This window comes from Aplidium turbinatum, chromosome 12 (genome assembly GCF_918807975.1).
Source record: "Aplidium turbinatum chromosome 12, kaAplTurb1.1, whole genome shotgun sequence".
NCBI lineage: Eukaryota > Metazoa > Chordata > Ascidiacea > Aplousobranchia > Polyclinidae > Aplidium > Aplidium turbinatum.
The window spans coordinates 16,320,504-16,338,540 of record NC_137483.1 but is presented as its reverse complement, the minus strand read 5'-3'; the positions used below and the strand labels follow the sequence as shown (position 1 = coordinate 16,338,540).

General features: G+C 39.0%; 2 protein-coding genes across 3 annotated transcripts in view; one reads left to right on the top strand and one right to left on the bottom strand.

The window, feature by feature from the left end:
* Positions 1 to 6,490, top strand: part of LOC145781365 (ATP-dependent RNA helicase A-like) — a 38,701-nt gene extending 32,211 nt beyond the window's left edge. The window contains exons 19-29 of the mRNA XM_082593150.1: positions 119 to 192; positions 461 to 613; positions 1,032 to 1,137; positions 1,311 to 1,477; positions 1,884 to 2,045; positions 2,213 to 2,327; positions 2,802 to 3,041; positions 3,239 to 3,354; positions 5,309 to 5,515; positions 5,650 to 5,896; positions 6,206 to 6,490. Of these exons, the coding sequence (XP_082449276.1) occupies positions 119 to 192; positions 461 to 613; positions 1,032 to 1,137; positions 1,311 to 1,477; positions 1,884 to 2,045; positions 2,213 to 2,327; positions 2,802 to 3,041; positions 3,239 to 3,354; positions 5,309 to 5,515; positions 5,650 to 5,896; positions 6,206 to 6,277 (1,659 nt within the window). The 3' untranslated portion in view covers positions 6,278 to 6,490. The remainder of the gene's footprint in view (positions 1 to 118; positions 193 to 460; positions 614 to 1,031; positions 1,138 to 1,310; positions 1,478 to 1,883; positions 2,046 to 2,212; positions 2,328 to 2,801; positions 3,042 to 3,238; positions 3,355 to 5,308; positions 5,516 to 5,649; positions 5,897 to 6,205) is intronic.
* A 3,872-nt stretch (positions 6,491 to 10,362) lies between these two features.
* Positions 10,363 to 16,801, bottom strand: LOC145781411 (kelch domain-containing protein 9-like). 2 transcript variants are annotated; one of them, XM_082593199.1, is made up of 7 exons: positions 16,631 to 16,801; positions 15,917 to 16,001; positions 12,658 to 12,782; positions 11,784 to 11,938; positions 11,514 to 11,682; positions 11,141 to 11,303; positions 10,363 to 10,774 (listed from the first exon to the last, which is right to left on the bottom strand). In XM_082593199.1, exons 2-7 carry the CDS (start codon positions 15,995 to 15,997, stop codon positions 10,430 to 10,432), a joined length of 1,038 nt encoding a protein of 345 aa, XP_082449325.1. In that variant the 5' UTR covers positions 15,998 to 16,001; positions 16,631 to 16,801; the 3' UTR covers positions 10,363 to 10,429. The 2 variants fall into 2 exon arrangements, with proteins under 2 accessions (XP_082449325.1, XP_082449326.1); XM_082593200.1 differs by lacking the exon at positions 16,631 to 16,801 and having other exon boundaries at positions 15,917 to 16,050.
* Positions 16,802 to 18,037: the final 1,236 nt, after the last annotated feature.

Sequence of the window (18,037 nt, the reverse complement as noted above, 5' to 3'; positions counted from 1 at the left end):
TTTTCGCCAACTAAAACTTATTTTTGGCGTAGTAATACAAACACATAAAAACAATTAGGCATCTTCAAAACCCTTTTCAAAATCGAATTATTTTGGCAATGTTTCCATTACTTCACAGATTATCCTTTCAACGAACATCGCCGAAACCAGTATCACAATCAATGACGTTGTATTCGTCATCGATTCTTGCAAGTATGTGTTTTGAAAGTTGGAACGTTAAGGAATGTTGGCGTCCCAAACCCATGTGATAGCGCTAATCCTTTCAACCGTATTGCTCTTGACGTTTGGAAACATTTAAGTCCATTTTGTAATTTGATCTTTACGTCATACAGTGACGTACGTTAAAAATTTAAACAATCCGTTTTAACAAATCGTGACTTGTTTTTGTCTTCAGTGTTTTTTTCCAATTGTTTGGTAGCGATTCTTGTTGACGATATATAAGAACCAAGGTTATCTCCAGGGTGAAGATGAAGATGTTTACGTCACATAACAACATGACCAACTACGCCACCGTGTGGGCGTCTCAATCTAACCTGGAGCAGCGCAAAGGTCGCGCCGGACGCGTGAGACCTGGTTACGCATTTTTCCTTTGCAGCAAAGCAAGATATGAAAAGTGAGTTAATGACGAAAAATAAAATGATTGATTGATTGAATACTAAAGTTGAAGTGTGAATATGTTGGCATTGTTTGCGTTAGGACAACGTAGTTTTATCGCTTTTGTACATTTGTGCCACTGAAGAGACGTAGCCAGCACATGATTTTTTTATGCAATTGTAACATTGCTAGACGTTGAAATGGTGTGAAACAAAAAGTTTTTGCTGGATGGGTTTTGATCATAGGAATATGTTGTAAATTTCAGTAACTCTGTCTCATGGCCTATCTCAAAACAAAAAAAGCTGTTACACAAGTAATATTTCCGCACATGAGCAAAAACTTTGTTGTACGCTTGTTGTGTGGAGATACCACTTGTTAAAGTGTCTGATTTTGAACATTTCTGATATTTGTACAATAAAAAAACATACATTTCGTAGACTGGAATGCCACTCCACACCTGAAATCCTGAGGACTCCACTCCATGAAATTGCGCTCAGCATAAAATTGTTAAAACTTGGTGGCATCGGTCAATTTTTGTCAAAGGTTAGTGAAAATGCAACATACGAGAATTGATAGTAATTCAAATATAATTATTAATTGTTCTCAACAATTTAACTTTTTAGTTTTAACAAAGATTTGTGCTAAAGTGATTTTTTGTTGGTCGCATTTTCGTAAAATATAAGATCAAGCGCTTTCAACGACGCATTTTCCTCTAGGCTCTAGAGCCCCCTCCACTGGACGCGGTCATTGAAGCGGAACATCTTCTTCATCTCATAAACGCACTGGACCGTAACAACGAGTTAACCAAGCTAGGAAGGATTCTGGCCAAGATGCCACTTGAGCCTCGGCTTGGAAAGATGATCGTCTTAGGATGCAGCTTCTAGTAAGGACGTTAGCGAAGACGTAAGCACGTGCTTCGCTAATATGCAGTGGTTTTGTTCTTATCTATCTAGAAACATCTGGCAACCCTGCGTACATTGATTATATTAAGGTCCTCTCGAAAAAGTTGGCCAAGAACCGGTTCTACAAATTGTTTTGCTTTTAGGAAGAGGTTTGCGCGAACCGGTCAAATCCCACCAATAGACAAAAGCCTTTAAAAACTTTAGTGTAGAAATATTCATTGCCACTTCAATGCTTTTGACAGTAGCTCGTCCGAGTCATCTTTTGACAGTAGCCTGTAGCCTTTGACAGTAGCCTTTGACAGTATTCGAGATACAGTGATACGAAGTATGATTCTCAACTTTCGGCTCATCTTACAACATTTCTCTATTGAATCTTTTGCGTTCCAGCATCGGCGACGCCATGTGCACAATGGCCGCCGCATCCTGCTTCCCGGAGCCGTTCGAGATGTTCGGGAAGCGATTGGCCTGGAAACATCGCTCGTTTGCCGGCGAACGATTCAGCGATCACGTCGCTCTGTTGATGTGCTTCAACGCGTGGGAGGACGCAAGGTAACTGGTGAAAATCAACAACATCTTTTAGGCTCCTATTTTGGGTTAGAGTCTGTCTAGCCAAATAAATCAATTTTTTTACTGTAATTCAGCTGCAGATGTTAAATTAATGCAATATGACGGATTTTGATCGATGGATTTAAAGTTTTCTTTTTCTGCTATTTCAGAATAGGCGGCGAAGACTACGAGGCAAGATTCTGTGAGATGAAGCAGGTTTCTCAAGCGACTCTCAGGATGACTTGGGAAGCCAAGAACCAGCTAAAGATGATCCTCATCAACGAGGTAAGCCATCGGCACAAAAATTACAAACTTATCGTTAAGCTCCAGTCACCGCTTAATTTAAATTTTACCAGTTGTTCAATGTTCATGCTGCTGTTAGACGCGTTTTCGTTCTGTCATTGTCAGATCGGACGAGAAGTCACAGTTTTCTTTGAACTGTTGAAGAAGTCGATCATTATATGTGTCGAAACGTATGTAGTAAATCGGTACGGCAAGGAATTGATTTTGATATGTTAGCATCCGTAAATCGCTTCTGTTGTTAATCCATTTTTATCACTAACACTGACTTCACTAAATTAACGAATGAAATCAACAAATATACATAAAAGCTTAAATTTGTCGTTGAAACAGATCAGATTTTGCATTGCGACGTTGTTCTAGAAAACTGTGCTTAAATATCAACAATTGCTCTTATGTCGTTTGTTAGTGCAGTCATGCACCCTTTGTAGCTAAACCTTCATGTCAAAACGTTTTCAGGGTTTTCCTGAGGAATGTTTGGCAAACCAGCCCTTCAACAACTGCGGTCCCGACAACAAACTGGACGTAGCGATATCACTTCTGTGCATCGGCTTGTACCCGAACGTTTGCATGTATAAGGAGAAGCGTAAGGTGGTGTGTGAGTCCAGGGCTGCTCTCATACACAAGTCATCCGTCAACTGCCCGTTTGGAAACAAAGACTGTACTTTCCCGCTGCCATTTTTCGTTTTTGGGGAAAAGGTAGAAAAATATTATGAACTCCGTTTCATGTAACTTTAAAGATGTTTTTTTTTTCAAAAGGCATATTTTCTTGTTATTTATTTTTCTCGCTCTTTCTCTTCATTTTGCTTCAAAGGAGCCCGGTCTTCATCCCGAAGCATCACAGTTATATATATGTAAATTTATGCGGTTTAAAGCAAGCACCAGTGTGGTTTTAGATTCGGACCAGAGCAATCAGCGCAAAGCAAATGACGATGGTGAATCCATTGCAATTGCTTATGTTCACTCCCTGCGCCGTAGTTGCACACGAGAATTATGTCAAGGTGGACGACTGGTGAGTGGCCTTTGTATGTTTTAATTACAAGTCATTTTAAAATAACCTAAAACTGTTGACAAAAAGATGTTCACTGCTCGGTCCATGAAATATTGAAAATTCTTTTAATAATTATGTGTGTTAATGGTGTTTTGAAATTTGAATGTTGGTTTTCATGTTTAACAAGCATTATGTAAAAACGGAAAGAACAAGTTAGTCCTTGGTAGCCTGCTTGATCTCTGCCATTCGAGGGAGTTTTCTTGTATTCTTTTCTAAAGGTGAATTTGTTCTATGCAGCTGCGAGTTAGTCCAAGTCCAGATTGTGTTGATAGAAGTGTATTTTCAAATGCAGGTCGTAGACGGTTTAAAATCAATCGATTGTATCAGTGGTTCTCAACCTTTTTTGGCTGTTACCCTAATCTCCACCCTGAAGTGAGCCAATTACCCCCACGATTAATTTTCAAAAACAATAGTGTTTATTGCTATGTATTTCAAAGGGCTAACTATGACAATCAAAATGCAATACAATACTGAATACAAGATAACAATGGGCGGTAAACATTCAATGCAAAGATTGGGCTTGGACTTCAGCCGCCAGCTTTGTGATCCTGGGCTTTGTGGTACTGAGGGTGATTCTTGTGTCGCTTTCGAAATCCAGGCGATCGCGCTTCTTTGTCTTCGTTCCTATGACAGTTGAAAATCCTTGTTCGCAGTGATACGTTGTTAAAAAGATGTCAGGATATTTGCCCGTGTCGCTAATGTTGGTGTGTCCTGGAGTCTGCCAAACCAGAAGGGTTTCAAGCCTTTCCTCTTGAAATCAAGTTTCAACGCTTCGTTCATTCGAAAAGTGATAAATTCTTCTTTGGCCAGAAAGTCGTCATCATCCACCTGGCTGTCATCATATGTGAAGGGCTCAGTGCACCATTGCAGACTAGCCGTGTCCAAATTCGGAAAGTAGTTGTCCATCTTCTTGGCTAGCTGACCTAACTGGTCAGCTATGTCCTTCTTCAGCGCCGCTGTCAACTCAAGTCCATTACCTTCGAGGTACATGTCAAGCGTCTGAAACTGTTAACTGCGCTACTGTGCCTCTCCCAACTCGCTTGTTCCACAATTTAATCTTTGCGATAAATGCTGCTACGGCTACCTTTGTGTCGATCACAGTTACATTCTTGTCCTGAATTAAAAGATTGTCTTTGTTCAATTCACCAAAGATATCAGCTAGGTAGCACAGCTGGGAAATCGACTGTTAGTGAGGGAAGCATTCGGCCAAGTCGGACTTCTTTTCTATCAGAAAAACATGGACAGCCTCACGAAGTTCGACCTGGCGAGTTATCACTTTGCCACGAGACAGCCATCGTACTTTTATGTAGTACAACAATGCTTCGTATATTTTTCCCATTTTCTTGCACAGTTCCTTGAAAAGACGGCTGTTCAATTCCTTCGCTTTTATAAAGTTCACAACCTTCAGTGTTTCCAAATCGGGTCTCGTTACCCCCCTAAAATAGGCAAATTACCCCCTTGGGGTAATTTACCCCCAGGTTGGGAACCACTGGATTGTATAGTTTTTCTACATTGTTCATTAGTGAGATTTTATAATTACACATTAGCGTTAAGTCTCCTGTGCAAGTTCGTGCATTGTTTGACCTCCATATTTTTTAGCTTTGTTAGTGAGTACCACATTGCATCCTGGTGATTTGTGGTTGCAAAAAGTTTTGATAGCTATCAGCAATTCATGCATTTGAAAAGGCCAAGTGGAGGTTGTAGAGGTGTCTGTATGTCCCAATTTGTCCAGTGAAAAAGCAAAATGCTTTCTGCCTGGAAAAACAGCTTCATACTGTTGTTTTTATTTCTGACCATCACAGCGAAAACAATAGTACTATACCGTACCACTATACTGTGATGGGTCTGCATATCAGTTTGAAGCTGAGCACTCCGATTGCACAGGGCAAACTTTTACCACATCTGTTCCTTGCAGGGTTTTATTAGAGATGAGCTTCCAAACTGCTGCCAAGATCGTTGCTTTGAGGCAAGCGGTATCAAAGTTGATAGTTCAGAGCACCACGGATCCAGAGACTGTCGTTGATCCTCCTGTAGAGGAGCAGGAGCTTCTTGACATCATAAGACAACTCTCCAAGATCACAGCAGCTGGCTCATCAGCAAGTGCGCAAGAAGCTCTTCAAAGGTGGGGTTGGTTTTGAGTTGTTCGGCTTTATCCGGCTTTTGAAAAACGAATGTTATCCTCCAGAGAGGCTAAGTAACTGCTTCTAAGCTAACGTTATTACTATGAATAAGTAACTAAATCTATTGCATCGTTAGTTTTCGGCCTGATGGGGCCCCTCCTCCACCGAAAGCTTTCCGGGGTCGTGGTGGAGCTTCTTATGGAAGAGGAGGGGGTTACGGTGGAGGATACGGCGCAAGAGGAGGAGGATATAGTGGAAGAGGTGGAGGATACGGTGGAAGAGGGGGATATGGTGGAAGAGGTGGAGGATTTGGTGGAAGAGGTGGTGGTGGTTATGGCGGCAACAGAGGATCGAATGGAGGTGGATATAGGGGAAGAGGACAGGTGATTTTAAAACTAATAATTTCCATTACATAATGCAGATTGTTCGGAAATGTGTCCACTGAAGGTGTTAGATTAATATTTGTGAAACCTAATAAGCTCTACGTGCAACAGTGTTTGCATAAAGTTGACACATAGATTGACTAAAATCTACTCTCAATTGCTTATTTTATATAACCGAGTGAACTAGTTTTTTGGACTCAACATATAATTTTTATGACATTTTTTCACCAAACAACGCAACTTTAGCAGCTCAAAAAATTTCTACTGACGCGTAAAGCTTTTTCATTGCTAATCATCCTAACTCGACAGGATGGTGGGAATTGGGGAAGAGGAGGAAGTTCTTTCCGTGGTGGATTTCAGAATTCACGAGGTGGATCTTGATCGGACCATTAGAAGCTCACCTTGCAACTCAACTGCTCGCCACGACTTTTACCACAACGAACTTAATTGCTTTTTTATTATCAGAGAGTAGCCAATTGAAAATGAAGGACTTTTGCTGATTTGTTGTACACTATTGATCATTTCGTTACTCTCATGATGAGTTTTTTGTTGTTTTCTCCGTTATAATGTCAAGTGGAACGAAACTGCTGGGTATGTTCGCGTGGTTTTGGTACAATATTTTAGTACGTGGTTACAGTAATCCTCCTGGTTGATATAATCGTTATCTAAATATCGTACGGAATTCAATAAATAGGAGAAAAACGGCACCAACGTGTGTTGGAAAGCAGCACAGTTCCACCCACAATAAACGATGGATTTCAACAGGGGTCATCAATTTTTTTTCAATAGTGGGCCGTATTACTAAAAGTTTTGCGACTGGAATGAATAATCTTTATGTAGAGTCGCTAGATAGAACGAAAGCTTGGTAGCCTATGTATTGCAAAATTAACAAATCCTTAGCAACCCCTTGGAGCGAGGCGAGAACCGCATGTCTGTAGACGAACTATTTTGATTAACTGGCGTCGCGGCCCGTAGATTGGTCAACCCTGGGACATAGCTTGGAAGAATGTAGACACTAGACAGACTCGCCTTTAAGTCTTCTGGGACCGACACCTAAAACGTAAAGTCTTGAGAAACGAAACATATGATGATTGATTGCTAGAATGTGAAACCGCTAGGAAAGGTGAAGGCTTCAAGTCCCTGACGACGGAGCAATGACCGAGGTTAATAAAATGAGATTTCCTTTTGGTTGCCGGAAAATAATCCGATTTAAATAAGTGGAAGGAAAGCCAATCTTTAAGCTCACCTTATTGACTGCCCCTCCTAGGTTTTTCGACATGCACAGAAAGGAATAAATCAACTACAATAAAATTTTATCCCGTCATGTCCGAACTGCTACCAATCTTCATCAATGGGTCCATCAAAACACACCAATTTGTTCATATTACGAAAAAAACAGGCAAATTAAATTATTAATCATTTGATTTTAGACTGTCCATGGACTGCACTACCCGGTGGTTTCCACACAGTTTACCAATGAGAAAATATATTTAAAAACTGGCTAAAACACAACGAGCTTTAAGTGAAAATGCCATAGGAAACTACTACTATCCCATCTTACAACATGTCATTAAGACTCGAAGAGCAATGCTAAAACAGCCGACGAGGTAGAGAATACAGTAATTAATTAATCATGTAGAGTCAAACTGCAACCTCAAGGAAAACTCACTAAAGTAAGCTAGCGCACTCAAGATTCGTACCCGTACCACAAAATGCAAATTTTTAGCAGTTAAATAGGCACTTGTGGACAGCGCATGATGCCTTCAGTAGCGCCAAAAATCTGTATTGTCATTGTATACAACAGTAGACAAGGATCCAGTTCCATACTTCCAACATTTGATTTCGCATTTTGACAAAAATTGCTCCGCAGGTTTGTTATTGGCCGAATGTAACATCACCCATGGGCGCCGATCCCTATAGGACAGCGGGGACATGTCCCCACCATCTTTTTACATTATTTTTATAACGTAAAAGGGAAAATATTAACCGAATGTCACAATTTTATTAGTCAGACGTTTAAAATCTATTGAAAGGAAGGGACAACATTTTTGTTTTATGGGAGGAAACCCCGTAGCTGTCAAGCTGAAATAAAAAATCTCAACCTCTTGCTAAATATGTGCATTGTGGGGCACATATTTACTAATCTAATTGTATCAAAAGCTGTTGTAGCTTCACCGTTTATTAGAGATGCTCCAAGTTCCACACAAGAACTTGGAAAGCTAGGCCTATAGGCTAAAAGGTTTCTGGGAAATTTAAGCATAGCCTATGTAGGCTACCTGAATCTTTATTCTAAAGAGTCTTTGCCTCAGGCTGCATCAAAACTGAAACTAATTTGTCCAACCAGATTGCTCACACGTGCAGCTGCTGTAAAAGCAGTGCTTGATAATTCTAACGTCAGTATAATAATAAGTCAGTAGGCCTACTGGAAGCCATAGAAGAAGCCGTGAGTCAATTTGATTCAAATGTAGCAACAACTGCAATTTGGCTTTTGAAGCCTTTTTCTCGTGGGTCAAGTGTGCTTAGGTTATTAGCGGCATTGTCTGTCATTCAGTGTCTGGAACGTTTTAACAAAGCCTTGCAAGGTTGCACGGTGACTGTGGCAGTCATGCTTGAATGTGCTGAACTTTGTAGTAGGCCTACTGCTCCGCCATCTACGCAATGAAGAAGAATTTCATCGTGTCTTTGTAAATGCTGAGAGGTTAATGGAAGATTGCAACCCTGAATCATTGAAACTGTCACGTCCCAAAAAGATCCCAAATCGTCTTCAGCATGGACATGGCTAACCTCCTCAACTATCAAACACCAGGGACAAAATATTGGTCAGAGTATTTTGCAGTCATTGACAGCGCCCAGCAAAATCTTACTGACTATTTCAAGTCGACCGTTCTAGACTCTAGAGCAGTGCTACTCAAACGCCGGTACGCGAGCACTTGGCTGCTGGTACGCGGTCAGGTAGGAGAAATTGTAAATTGAGTAATTTGTTTTATGTTGATCAGAACGTCTATATAATAATTTTTAGGCAACGATAATGTTCAATCTGCGTTCCCAGCTATAGACTGTTTGGTGGCCCGCTACTACGACGACTTCCAGTTAGTTCACTAAGAAATGTTATTTTGTAATTGTTATCCATTAATTTAATGCAAGGAAAAAATGCTTCACTTTTTGCAACAGCAGATAAAATTGACAGCATGTAACGAAAGCATGGAAGATTCGAGTCTCGAATAATTGTTACGACATGTTTCCTAAGTTAGCTACCGTACTGTAATTGACGATGCTGGAGACAAGTTGGACGTAAAATGTGTTCAAGATACTGCCACAGAACATTTGTCAAATTTGGTGGAACGTATTCAACATTATTTTCCGGAACAAAAAGATCCACGAAGAGGAAATGAATAGATTCGAAACCCACTTGCACCGGTAGGCACTTTAACAAGCAGATTTCTAATAAACCACGAACCAATCAGAAGCTACGCTGTTCATGACGTCTTCCAGGTTGCGTCTTGAAAGAATAAAGGGAAAACACAGAAACGCGTTGGATATGCATGCTCCTCTTTGAGCAGCTTTGTCTTCCATTGAACCGCAATTGGATAAGCGCTGGTTGCAAATAAGCAAGCGCACACTTCGCATCAAAATTTGAAAGATCATTAATAAAAGTGTTTTTTTACTTGTTTTTTTTTGTATACGGTATTTGTTACAAAACTAATAATGACTTTGCTCTTGTCTTTTTTTAGCAAATTGACCGGGACGCCAAGTGATGGAAAGTGCTCAGCCGGTACACGGCATAAAAAAGTTTGAGTAGCACTGCTCTAGAGCACTACAGAATTCTACAAGGATCACTCTTTAGTAGAAAGATACAATCACATGTGGTAGACGATTATTCTGAGTTCTCTGACACAGAATCCCTTGCACAAGAACTAAGTTATGCTTCTTTCGAAAGCAGTACAATGGAAAGTGGGTGGAAGATTTTTAAACGATAGGCTACCAAGAAGATGCCATCCGCTGGTCGGCAAATGTTTCCGAAAGTGGAACTTTTTGTGCGACTTTTGCTCATTTCACCAGCCAGCTCGTGTTCAGCTGAATGGTCATTTTCAACTTTGCGACGTGTCAAAACTTGGTTACGATCTACCATGACACAGAAACGACTAAATCATGCAATGGCACAAGGTTTTGAATTAGATCAACCTTCATGACCTCTCCAAGAACTTCGTTTTTAATTCGCCGGAGACTCGTTGCCGAGTGTTGGGACGTCTGCTGTCCAATGCTGACAATTAAAATATATACACATCGCATCAGACTTGTACCTACTGTATTAGTTTGTTTGTCAGAACAGACCCCCGATCTTTCTAGCTCGCTTCGCTCGTCGCCCCTTCCTACCTTTCCTAGTAATTTGTCCCCACCAATTTTAGAGAGCGATCGGCGCCCATGACATCACCTAGCAGCAACGAACGGTTTCATGACGCCTTTGCACATAGCCACTTTGCTTCAGATCAATCAAGAGGTTATGCGTCATATCACGTAGCGACCGACTGCAGTTCATTTGTGATCCAGCAGTTCAGGCGTTGGTTGTATTTCGACAACTGTATAAGCAGGGCTCCCTTTTTGAGAATGAACCCCGCCAATAATATACAACCTCTGTTTAAGCCAGGCAATAGAGTGCCCCATCCTTGCCATTGCCGGAAAGTGACGTTGCTGAACGTTTATTTGCCACCATTTCGTAGCAGTTGCGTCATGGATACGTAGATCGGGAACGACGTTATCACGACTTTGTCCAAATATCTCTCCCCCTTGGATAACGCAAAGATCCCCACCTGATACTGCGGCGTGGTGTCGGATAGCTTTCTTCAACGGAACCATCGAGCATTTCGCTTCAGAGATGACCTGAACAAACAAGCAACAACTTGGTTGTGACCGGACCTCGAACCGGAAACTATAGATTTGAATTGGAAGGTTTATTTTATTGGATCTGGAAACTCTTATCATTTTATTTTTCATCACTGGCATGTGCGAAAACAATGAAAGGTTCCAAATGTGCGTGAATAGTGTCTTGGGTGGCATTGAGTAATGAGTACGGTAATCTATCATACGAAACTTTTACGCCAATTAATTAATTCGATTGTTGGTTACAATTTTTTCGAAGAAAAAATGATAGGCTATAGTGAATTTGGCAAATAAAATATCGCTGTAACACTTGCATTTAAAAATCATCACAACAAAAGTAGCTTTCAAATGCAAAATAAGACAAACCTTGTGCAAGACATCGCTTAAGTCAGAGTTGCATAGATTAGCCGATCTCCCAACGTTCAAAAGGTCTGCGCTTTTAGAATCCCTTCCGCCAATGATCACCAAAGAAGCGGACTTTTTTCTTGTTTCTAATTTGTCAACTACGAGGCAACACGTGTGGCCAGATCTAAGCAGGAAATTAATAAACAAATAATTCAGCAATTTAAATGTAAAATTATGGGACACACAACAAAATAACACGATCTGAAATATTTAAACACTAGGTGATACAACTGCTGGATCACAAAAGGCTTAAATACAGGGCTGTCGAGTCGGGCGAAAAATATACCACTCCCGACTCCACAGCCCTACTTCAATGAACTATTCTACAGCTTACCTTGATGCTATATGATCTGGAAGTTCTTTATAAACAGCAAGCCGTTTGACAGGGTCAACAATGAGGTTGTAAACACTTCCAAACCTTCGCTGCATTCTCACTCCACCTTCTCTGCCGGTTACTATCATTTCGTTGCCATAAATCAAAGTGCAGGTGTGACTGCTGAGGCCTACAAAACGGTAACACAAAATTGCAATTCCATCTCACAAGTAACAATGAAGTTGCATCAGTTTGATGTTATTTGAAGTAAATGCAATGACACTGTTATACCGGATGGTGGAGTAGACTGAGGCCCTGGTTGACACAACGTCCATGTTTTGTCCATAAAGTCGAACAACCAAACATCTGATGTTCTTTTCTTCCCATCCCATCCTCCAACTATGCAAATCACTCCATCACTTATCGCCGCCGCTGTGTGATGTGATCTGTGATTTTTTTTAACTGGTTGCATTAAATTTTCTTTCACTGCCTAGACTTTGATTTTCTTTTCGACACTAAACAAACTTTACTATGTCGCCTCCGTGAAAAGCGCACTGAAGTGAGATTTTTCCAAAAATAAGTTTGCAATATATTTAATTATATATTTTGCATAATATATTTCAAATACTCATTTTTTTTAACAATTGAAACTTTTGAAGATAGCGAGAGACAGAAGATACAAAGATAGAAGACGAAGATACCCAACGAACAAGTTAGGTTGGTTTCTGCGCTCGAAGATTTTCGTGCATTTTGCTTTGATTTCGAGTTGACAACGAAACGAACTGGCTCAGTGATTAAGCACCCGACTTTGTACACGAAGAAATCTCAAAATCAATCGGCGCTAGTTCGATTCTCGGGGTGTGCGCTTGAGCGACGCAGTTCGGGACTGCTCGCCATTCAGTGTAATGTGAAAAGGGCAACGTTTGTTGACTGGGACAGCATCAAAAAATTATAAATACTGAGCTTCTTCATTACGTGTGTACAAATGTAGTCTACATGCGAGTTTAACGCCGTACGATTTCAAACAGTAGACACCATTGCTAACTACATTTGAATAAAAAAAAAAGTTTTTTGCAAATAAATGATAGGCAGTAGATATTGGAGGAAATTCTTATCTTTACCCACGATAATTTTCTTTAAATAAATACAAAAACTGTTCTCTTACCTTGATGGACCTTGGCTTTTAGCTGATACTGGCAGCAATGTCGAAGAGTCAGCATCAAACACAATTACGTCATTTAATGGCATGCCACTGCACGAATAGTCTTTCATTCCACCATGCAAATAAAGCTAGAATTAAGAACAAATAACGCAAGTTTTAATCAAGCGAACATAAAATATTTCTCAGTAGGCTATATTGTGTAAAGATTTTGCATTGCAGAAGGTTTATGCTGATATAAAATATATTGTATCCTTGTATGCATGTCATCTGTGGGAAAATTATCATCAACGTGACATTAATCGCTTGCGTATTGCCTTCAATAACGCATTTAGAATTATTCACAATTTTCCCAAACAATATAGTGTTTGTGAACATTATAACATTTGATAGATCAGCACGGAAATATGTTTTTTCTTTTGTTGGAAGATGCGAATCGTCGTCAAACTCTATTGTTGCCTCCCTGATGAGGTCTGACTGCTATCGTAAATCACGAAATGGCCCGTTTCGGCGAGTCCGATTCGGCGAGTCCAATTCGGCTAGTTTGATTGGGCGAGTGCCCTATTCGGCGAGTTCCCTATTCGGCGATTTTTTGAAATTTTTTTTTTAAATTATTTGGTACCATAGCCTAATTATCATTGCCGTTTTAGGGGTTGGGGTTAAGGTTGGGGGTTGGGGTCTTATTTCAACGTTTAGCGACGTTAAAACGATGCAAAAGCGGCAATGATAATTAGGCTACGGTATCCAATAATTTAAAAAAAAATAGTAAATTGCCGAATAGGGAACTCGCCGAAAAGGGCTCTCGGCGAATAGGGCACTCGCCGAATCGGACTAGCCAAATAGTAGCAGCTGTTTGTATACTACTGTAGCCTATGCCTTTTATTATTGTATTTTTCCTTTTTTGCATGATTTGAATATGAACAGTATAGCTTTGGTAGAGAGATAGTTTTTGTATACCATATACAGATAATTGCTCATACCTTGATGGGATTGAATTGCATAATTCATAAACAATACATATAATTCATAAAATATAATTCATGAACAATACATATATATTTAATCAAAAAATAAAGAGCCCAAAATGTAGATACTAAACTCATGTTCAGCAAACAAACGTTTCGAAAACTATACTGTCTTCATCTTCAGTGTTATAAATGTTTTATTTATAATAAATGTTTATATAAATGTTTACATTTATAACACTGAAGATGAAGACAGTATAGTTTTCGAAACGTTTGTTTGCTGAACATGAGTTTAGTATCTACATATATTTTGTTTATCATCATCATAATCCATCGTCGGTTTGTTCCCCACTAGTGGGGGTGGCCGATTGTTTCCGCGCAGCAATTGTTTTAATCCCTTTTCTCCATTTCACTCTGTCCCTTGCATCTTCCTCCTTCAGTCCGACTTTTTTAAATTCATCCTTCACTTGTTGTTTCCACGTTCTTCTTGGACGACCGCGTTTCCTCTTTCCATCCACCTTTAGATCTAGTGCCTTTCTAAGAAAACTTCCTTCCTCCCTCCTTATCACATGTCCATACCATCTTACTCCATTTGCCCTTGCCAGTTGGTCTATGGTCTCTCTCATCTCTAGCATATCCAACAATTCTTCAGTCCTTTTTTCCCTTCTCGTTTTCACCCCACACATTGCTCTCACCATTGACCTTTCCGTTCTTCTCAGGATTGCCAGTTCACTCTCTCTTAATATCCATGTCTCGCTACCATATAGCATTGCAGGCCGCACACAGCTCCGATATACTTTCCCTTTCATCCTTAGTGAAAATTTTCTGCCATACAACATTTCCCCACATTCCCTGAACTTTGCCCAGCCCAATCTTGCCCTTGTTGTCACCGCTGCTTCACATCCACCACTTCCATTTATCCGATCACCCAGATAACAGAAGTCTGTCACTGTTTCGATGCCATGGCAAAACTCATCATCATGGCTTTCCACTTCATTCCTTCCTTTACTGCACTTCCCACAAACAAAACACTTCGCCAATCTTGTTGCGACTCTCTTGACATTAGCACATCTTGCATGTACCCACTTTCCACAATCCTTGCATTGCATTGAATTTCTCATCACTCTCTTGCCACGTATTCCACAGGGATCTACTTTGCTCTCAACAACTGTTCCTTCTGCTCCACTCACCATCACTTTTGTTTTTTCAAGATTCACCTTCATACCCTTGGTTTCAAATGCTTCTTTCCATTTCTCAAACTATGCAATTCAATCCCATCAAGTTACTAGCAATTATCTGTCTATTGAATATGGACATCCTTGTCTGATGCAAATAAGTAAAATTAATAAATATTATAAAAACATAACCTATATCAATGACGTTTAACAAATTCTTGCAATATTAAGAGGGTAGAAATATAAAGTTTAGGGCCTGACATTGTTACTGAACTGGTTGAGTAGGCTATGTGCAATTACCATGAAATAAATTAGGAAATGGACAATTTATTTCAACCTTTTCCTTATAAAGCTTGAACTAATAGCCTACCGTTCCTTATTATGCAAATAAGCAAAGCTTAAAAAATTTGTTTCTCTGTTGATCAACACCAATTAAAAATTTGTTCAGATAAACTGTAACATATGCACAATGAGAAGATGTTTTTAACAATAAGTAATGTAATTTATCTTTTGGAGCTTATTTTGTTTTTCATCAAATAAAACTAACAATAATGTGTCTTTTTATATAACACTATACCCATGCCAGATATGCATTGCTTTTGGTGAGCTGTACAAAGTGAAAATTGTCAGAACCAGCTGCAAAGAAACACAGCAAAGTTTCTACACCATTATCTAATGTAAATTCGTTCCTTTGCTAAATGCCAAGCAGAAATGAGATTTGGTACGGTAGGCTACCACATATGAAAACTCTTTGGTATGACTCAGCAGGGTATTGAACACGAGTCTATCAACTTAGAGGTGGACAATCTAAGTACTGAGCCAGTTAAACTTCATTTACATCTTGAAACACAATTACATAAATGCTGACACTTTTTAATGGCATCTTCCCATATTTAAACAGTCTCTAATCTAACGGAATGGCCTGTTTTGGTGAGTCCGATCCCTATTTGGTAATTTTTTCAATTTTTTTTTTAAATTATCGGGTACCGTAGCCTAATTATCATTGCCGTTTTAGGGGTTACAGGTTAGGAACTCACCGAATAGTAGCAGATCCCTAATCTAATTAACCTTTTAGAGGAAACATAGGTTTACCATTCTTATGAAATAGCCTGCATTGTCACATACCTTGCCATCACAAACTGCTGCAGCATGAAAACATCGTGAAGTTGAGAGTGAGACAGAAATCTCTTTGATATCCCAATTCATTATGCTGTGAATAATTTATGAAAAACTAATTTGAATACTCTATGAAATGCAAATGACTGGGCTTTTGATATCAATTCCTTTCAATATCAATTCCATATTTGATATCACATGATGTTTCACTTTCAACAAATGTAGGTAACTAACCTACATAAAAATCAACCATGGTGAATAGTCCCCAGGGAAAAAATCCTTTTGGTAAATCTCCCAAGTTTTTCAAATGGACAATTGGACATAGTGGATAAGCAGCCATTACTCAACTGTTTAGTAGGTATACAGCATTTTCAGCAGCTTTTAGAAAACTAAATAATTATTTAGTAATTGGTAGTGCTGCTTTTTAAACATGCAAGTAAACTTTAACTTAATCGCTGTCACCAAGTAAAACTTTGATTGTATTTCAAATGAAATATCAAAATTAAATAAAAATTACAATATGTTTAAATAGGCTACGATGATCAAAGCAAAAGTTTGCTTTAAAATGCTTTGTTTCAAGCAGGGGAATTTTTCCAAAGGGATATTTCCCAGGGATTTTTACTGATTACTTATTTCAATTATAGAAATGTGGGGACATGTAGAAGTAATTAAGGCTTCAATTAAAGAAAAAATGAAAGATGCAATAGCCTACTCAAGTTTCACCTTTGTTTGGTGCCTATCAGTGATGATGCAGCATTAGTAGTGTATACTGCATATTCATGTTGTCTTAAGTTTAATTGATCTACTCAGAAGTTCGGTTTCTGCTCAAGATAATATGATATATAGATAAACCACTAATGATCCAACTAAGGGTAAAACTTAAATATGGGGTCTTCCATTTTTGTTCCATTGGGGCCTTTATTATTTAAACCCAATTTAATAACAACCTTCAATTAGTATAAGTTTCTTCAGAAATATATATCCCTTCAAGTTCAATTCAACAAGATTTAGTGAGTTGCAATATCGTTAAGCTTTGAGAGAACATTTACTTTTCTGCAGCAAAAACATGATAAACAAAGCCAAATCACATAATTCAATATTAGTTTAATTCAAACATAACGAGAACTTTATGGAGCTCTAAGTTGGTTAGTTGGTTTTGAATCTTTATCCTCGGACAGACAAAGCCTTGATTGGTTATTCCTGGTAGTTTCACATATTTGTAGAGGCTGTTAAGTCTTGACGCAGGGCCGGTTACCGTGATTGACAGAGTGAAGTTTCCGATTATTGAAGTATTGTTTCCAGGGAATTATTCCATTTACTAGGCGCCGCTGAATGGAGAGCAGTCCTGAAATGCATTGCTCAAGCGCACACCCCGAGAGTCGAACCAGCGCCGTGTGTAATTGAGCAGGGCGCATAACCACTGAGCTAACGAGGAGGACTAATAAAGAAATTAAACATAGGATAAGCTGATGCAAAAGTGACAGAGATTAAATTTTGATATATTAAAGTGGAAAATGATAGTTCTGATGCTGAACAACAAAACCTAGTATAGACAACGACATGACACACAGCCCAGTTGTTATAGGCTACCGTACCACTTAACTAGGTAGGCTACAGTACATATCAGGCAAACACATATCAATATTATAAATCAATTACAAAATAACAACTTTTGTCCTGTAAGCTTTCTATACCAAACAAAATCCAATAAAACAAACATTCTTTGGAGAATATCAACACAAAGAAATTCCCAGATAAATGAATTGTAGCTTATGTATAGGCCTACTGTAGCCTACTGTTATTACATATTACCATAGGCTATACTAATTGACAAGCTATGGTTGGTAATTTAAAATATTTATTATTTATTTAAAATACATCCATATATTTTTTTTTTCGTTGTGATGGTCAAAAATAAAAACAAACTGAACAGATAAAAAAACAGCATTCAGCATAGACATACGGTACGGTAGTAGCCTACATTTTTTCAAGTCTAAATCAAATTAATTGACCTACTTGCCATTGGAATATATGTAGGCTATGTTGAAAATATATCATTGACAAATAAAAACTCTTAATTTCGGCAACTGTTTGCGGCAGGTAATACAAAGCATAAAGATGAAAACATCC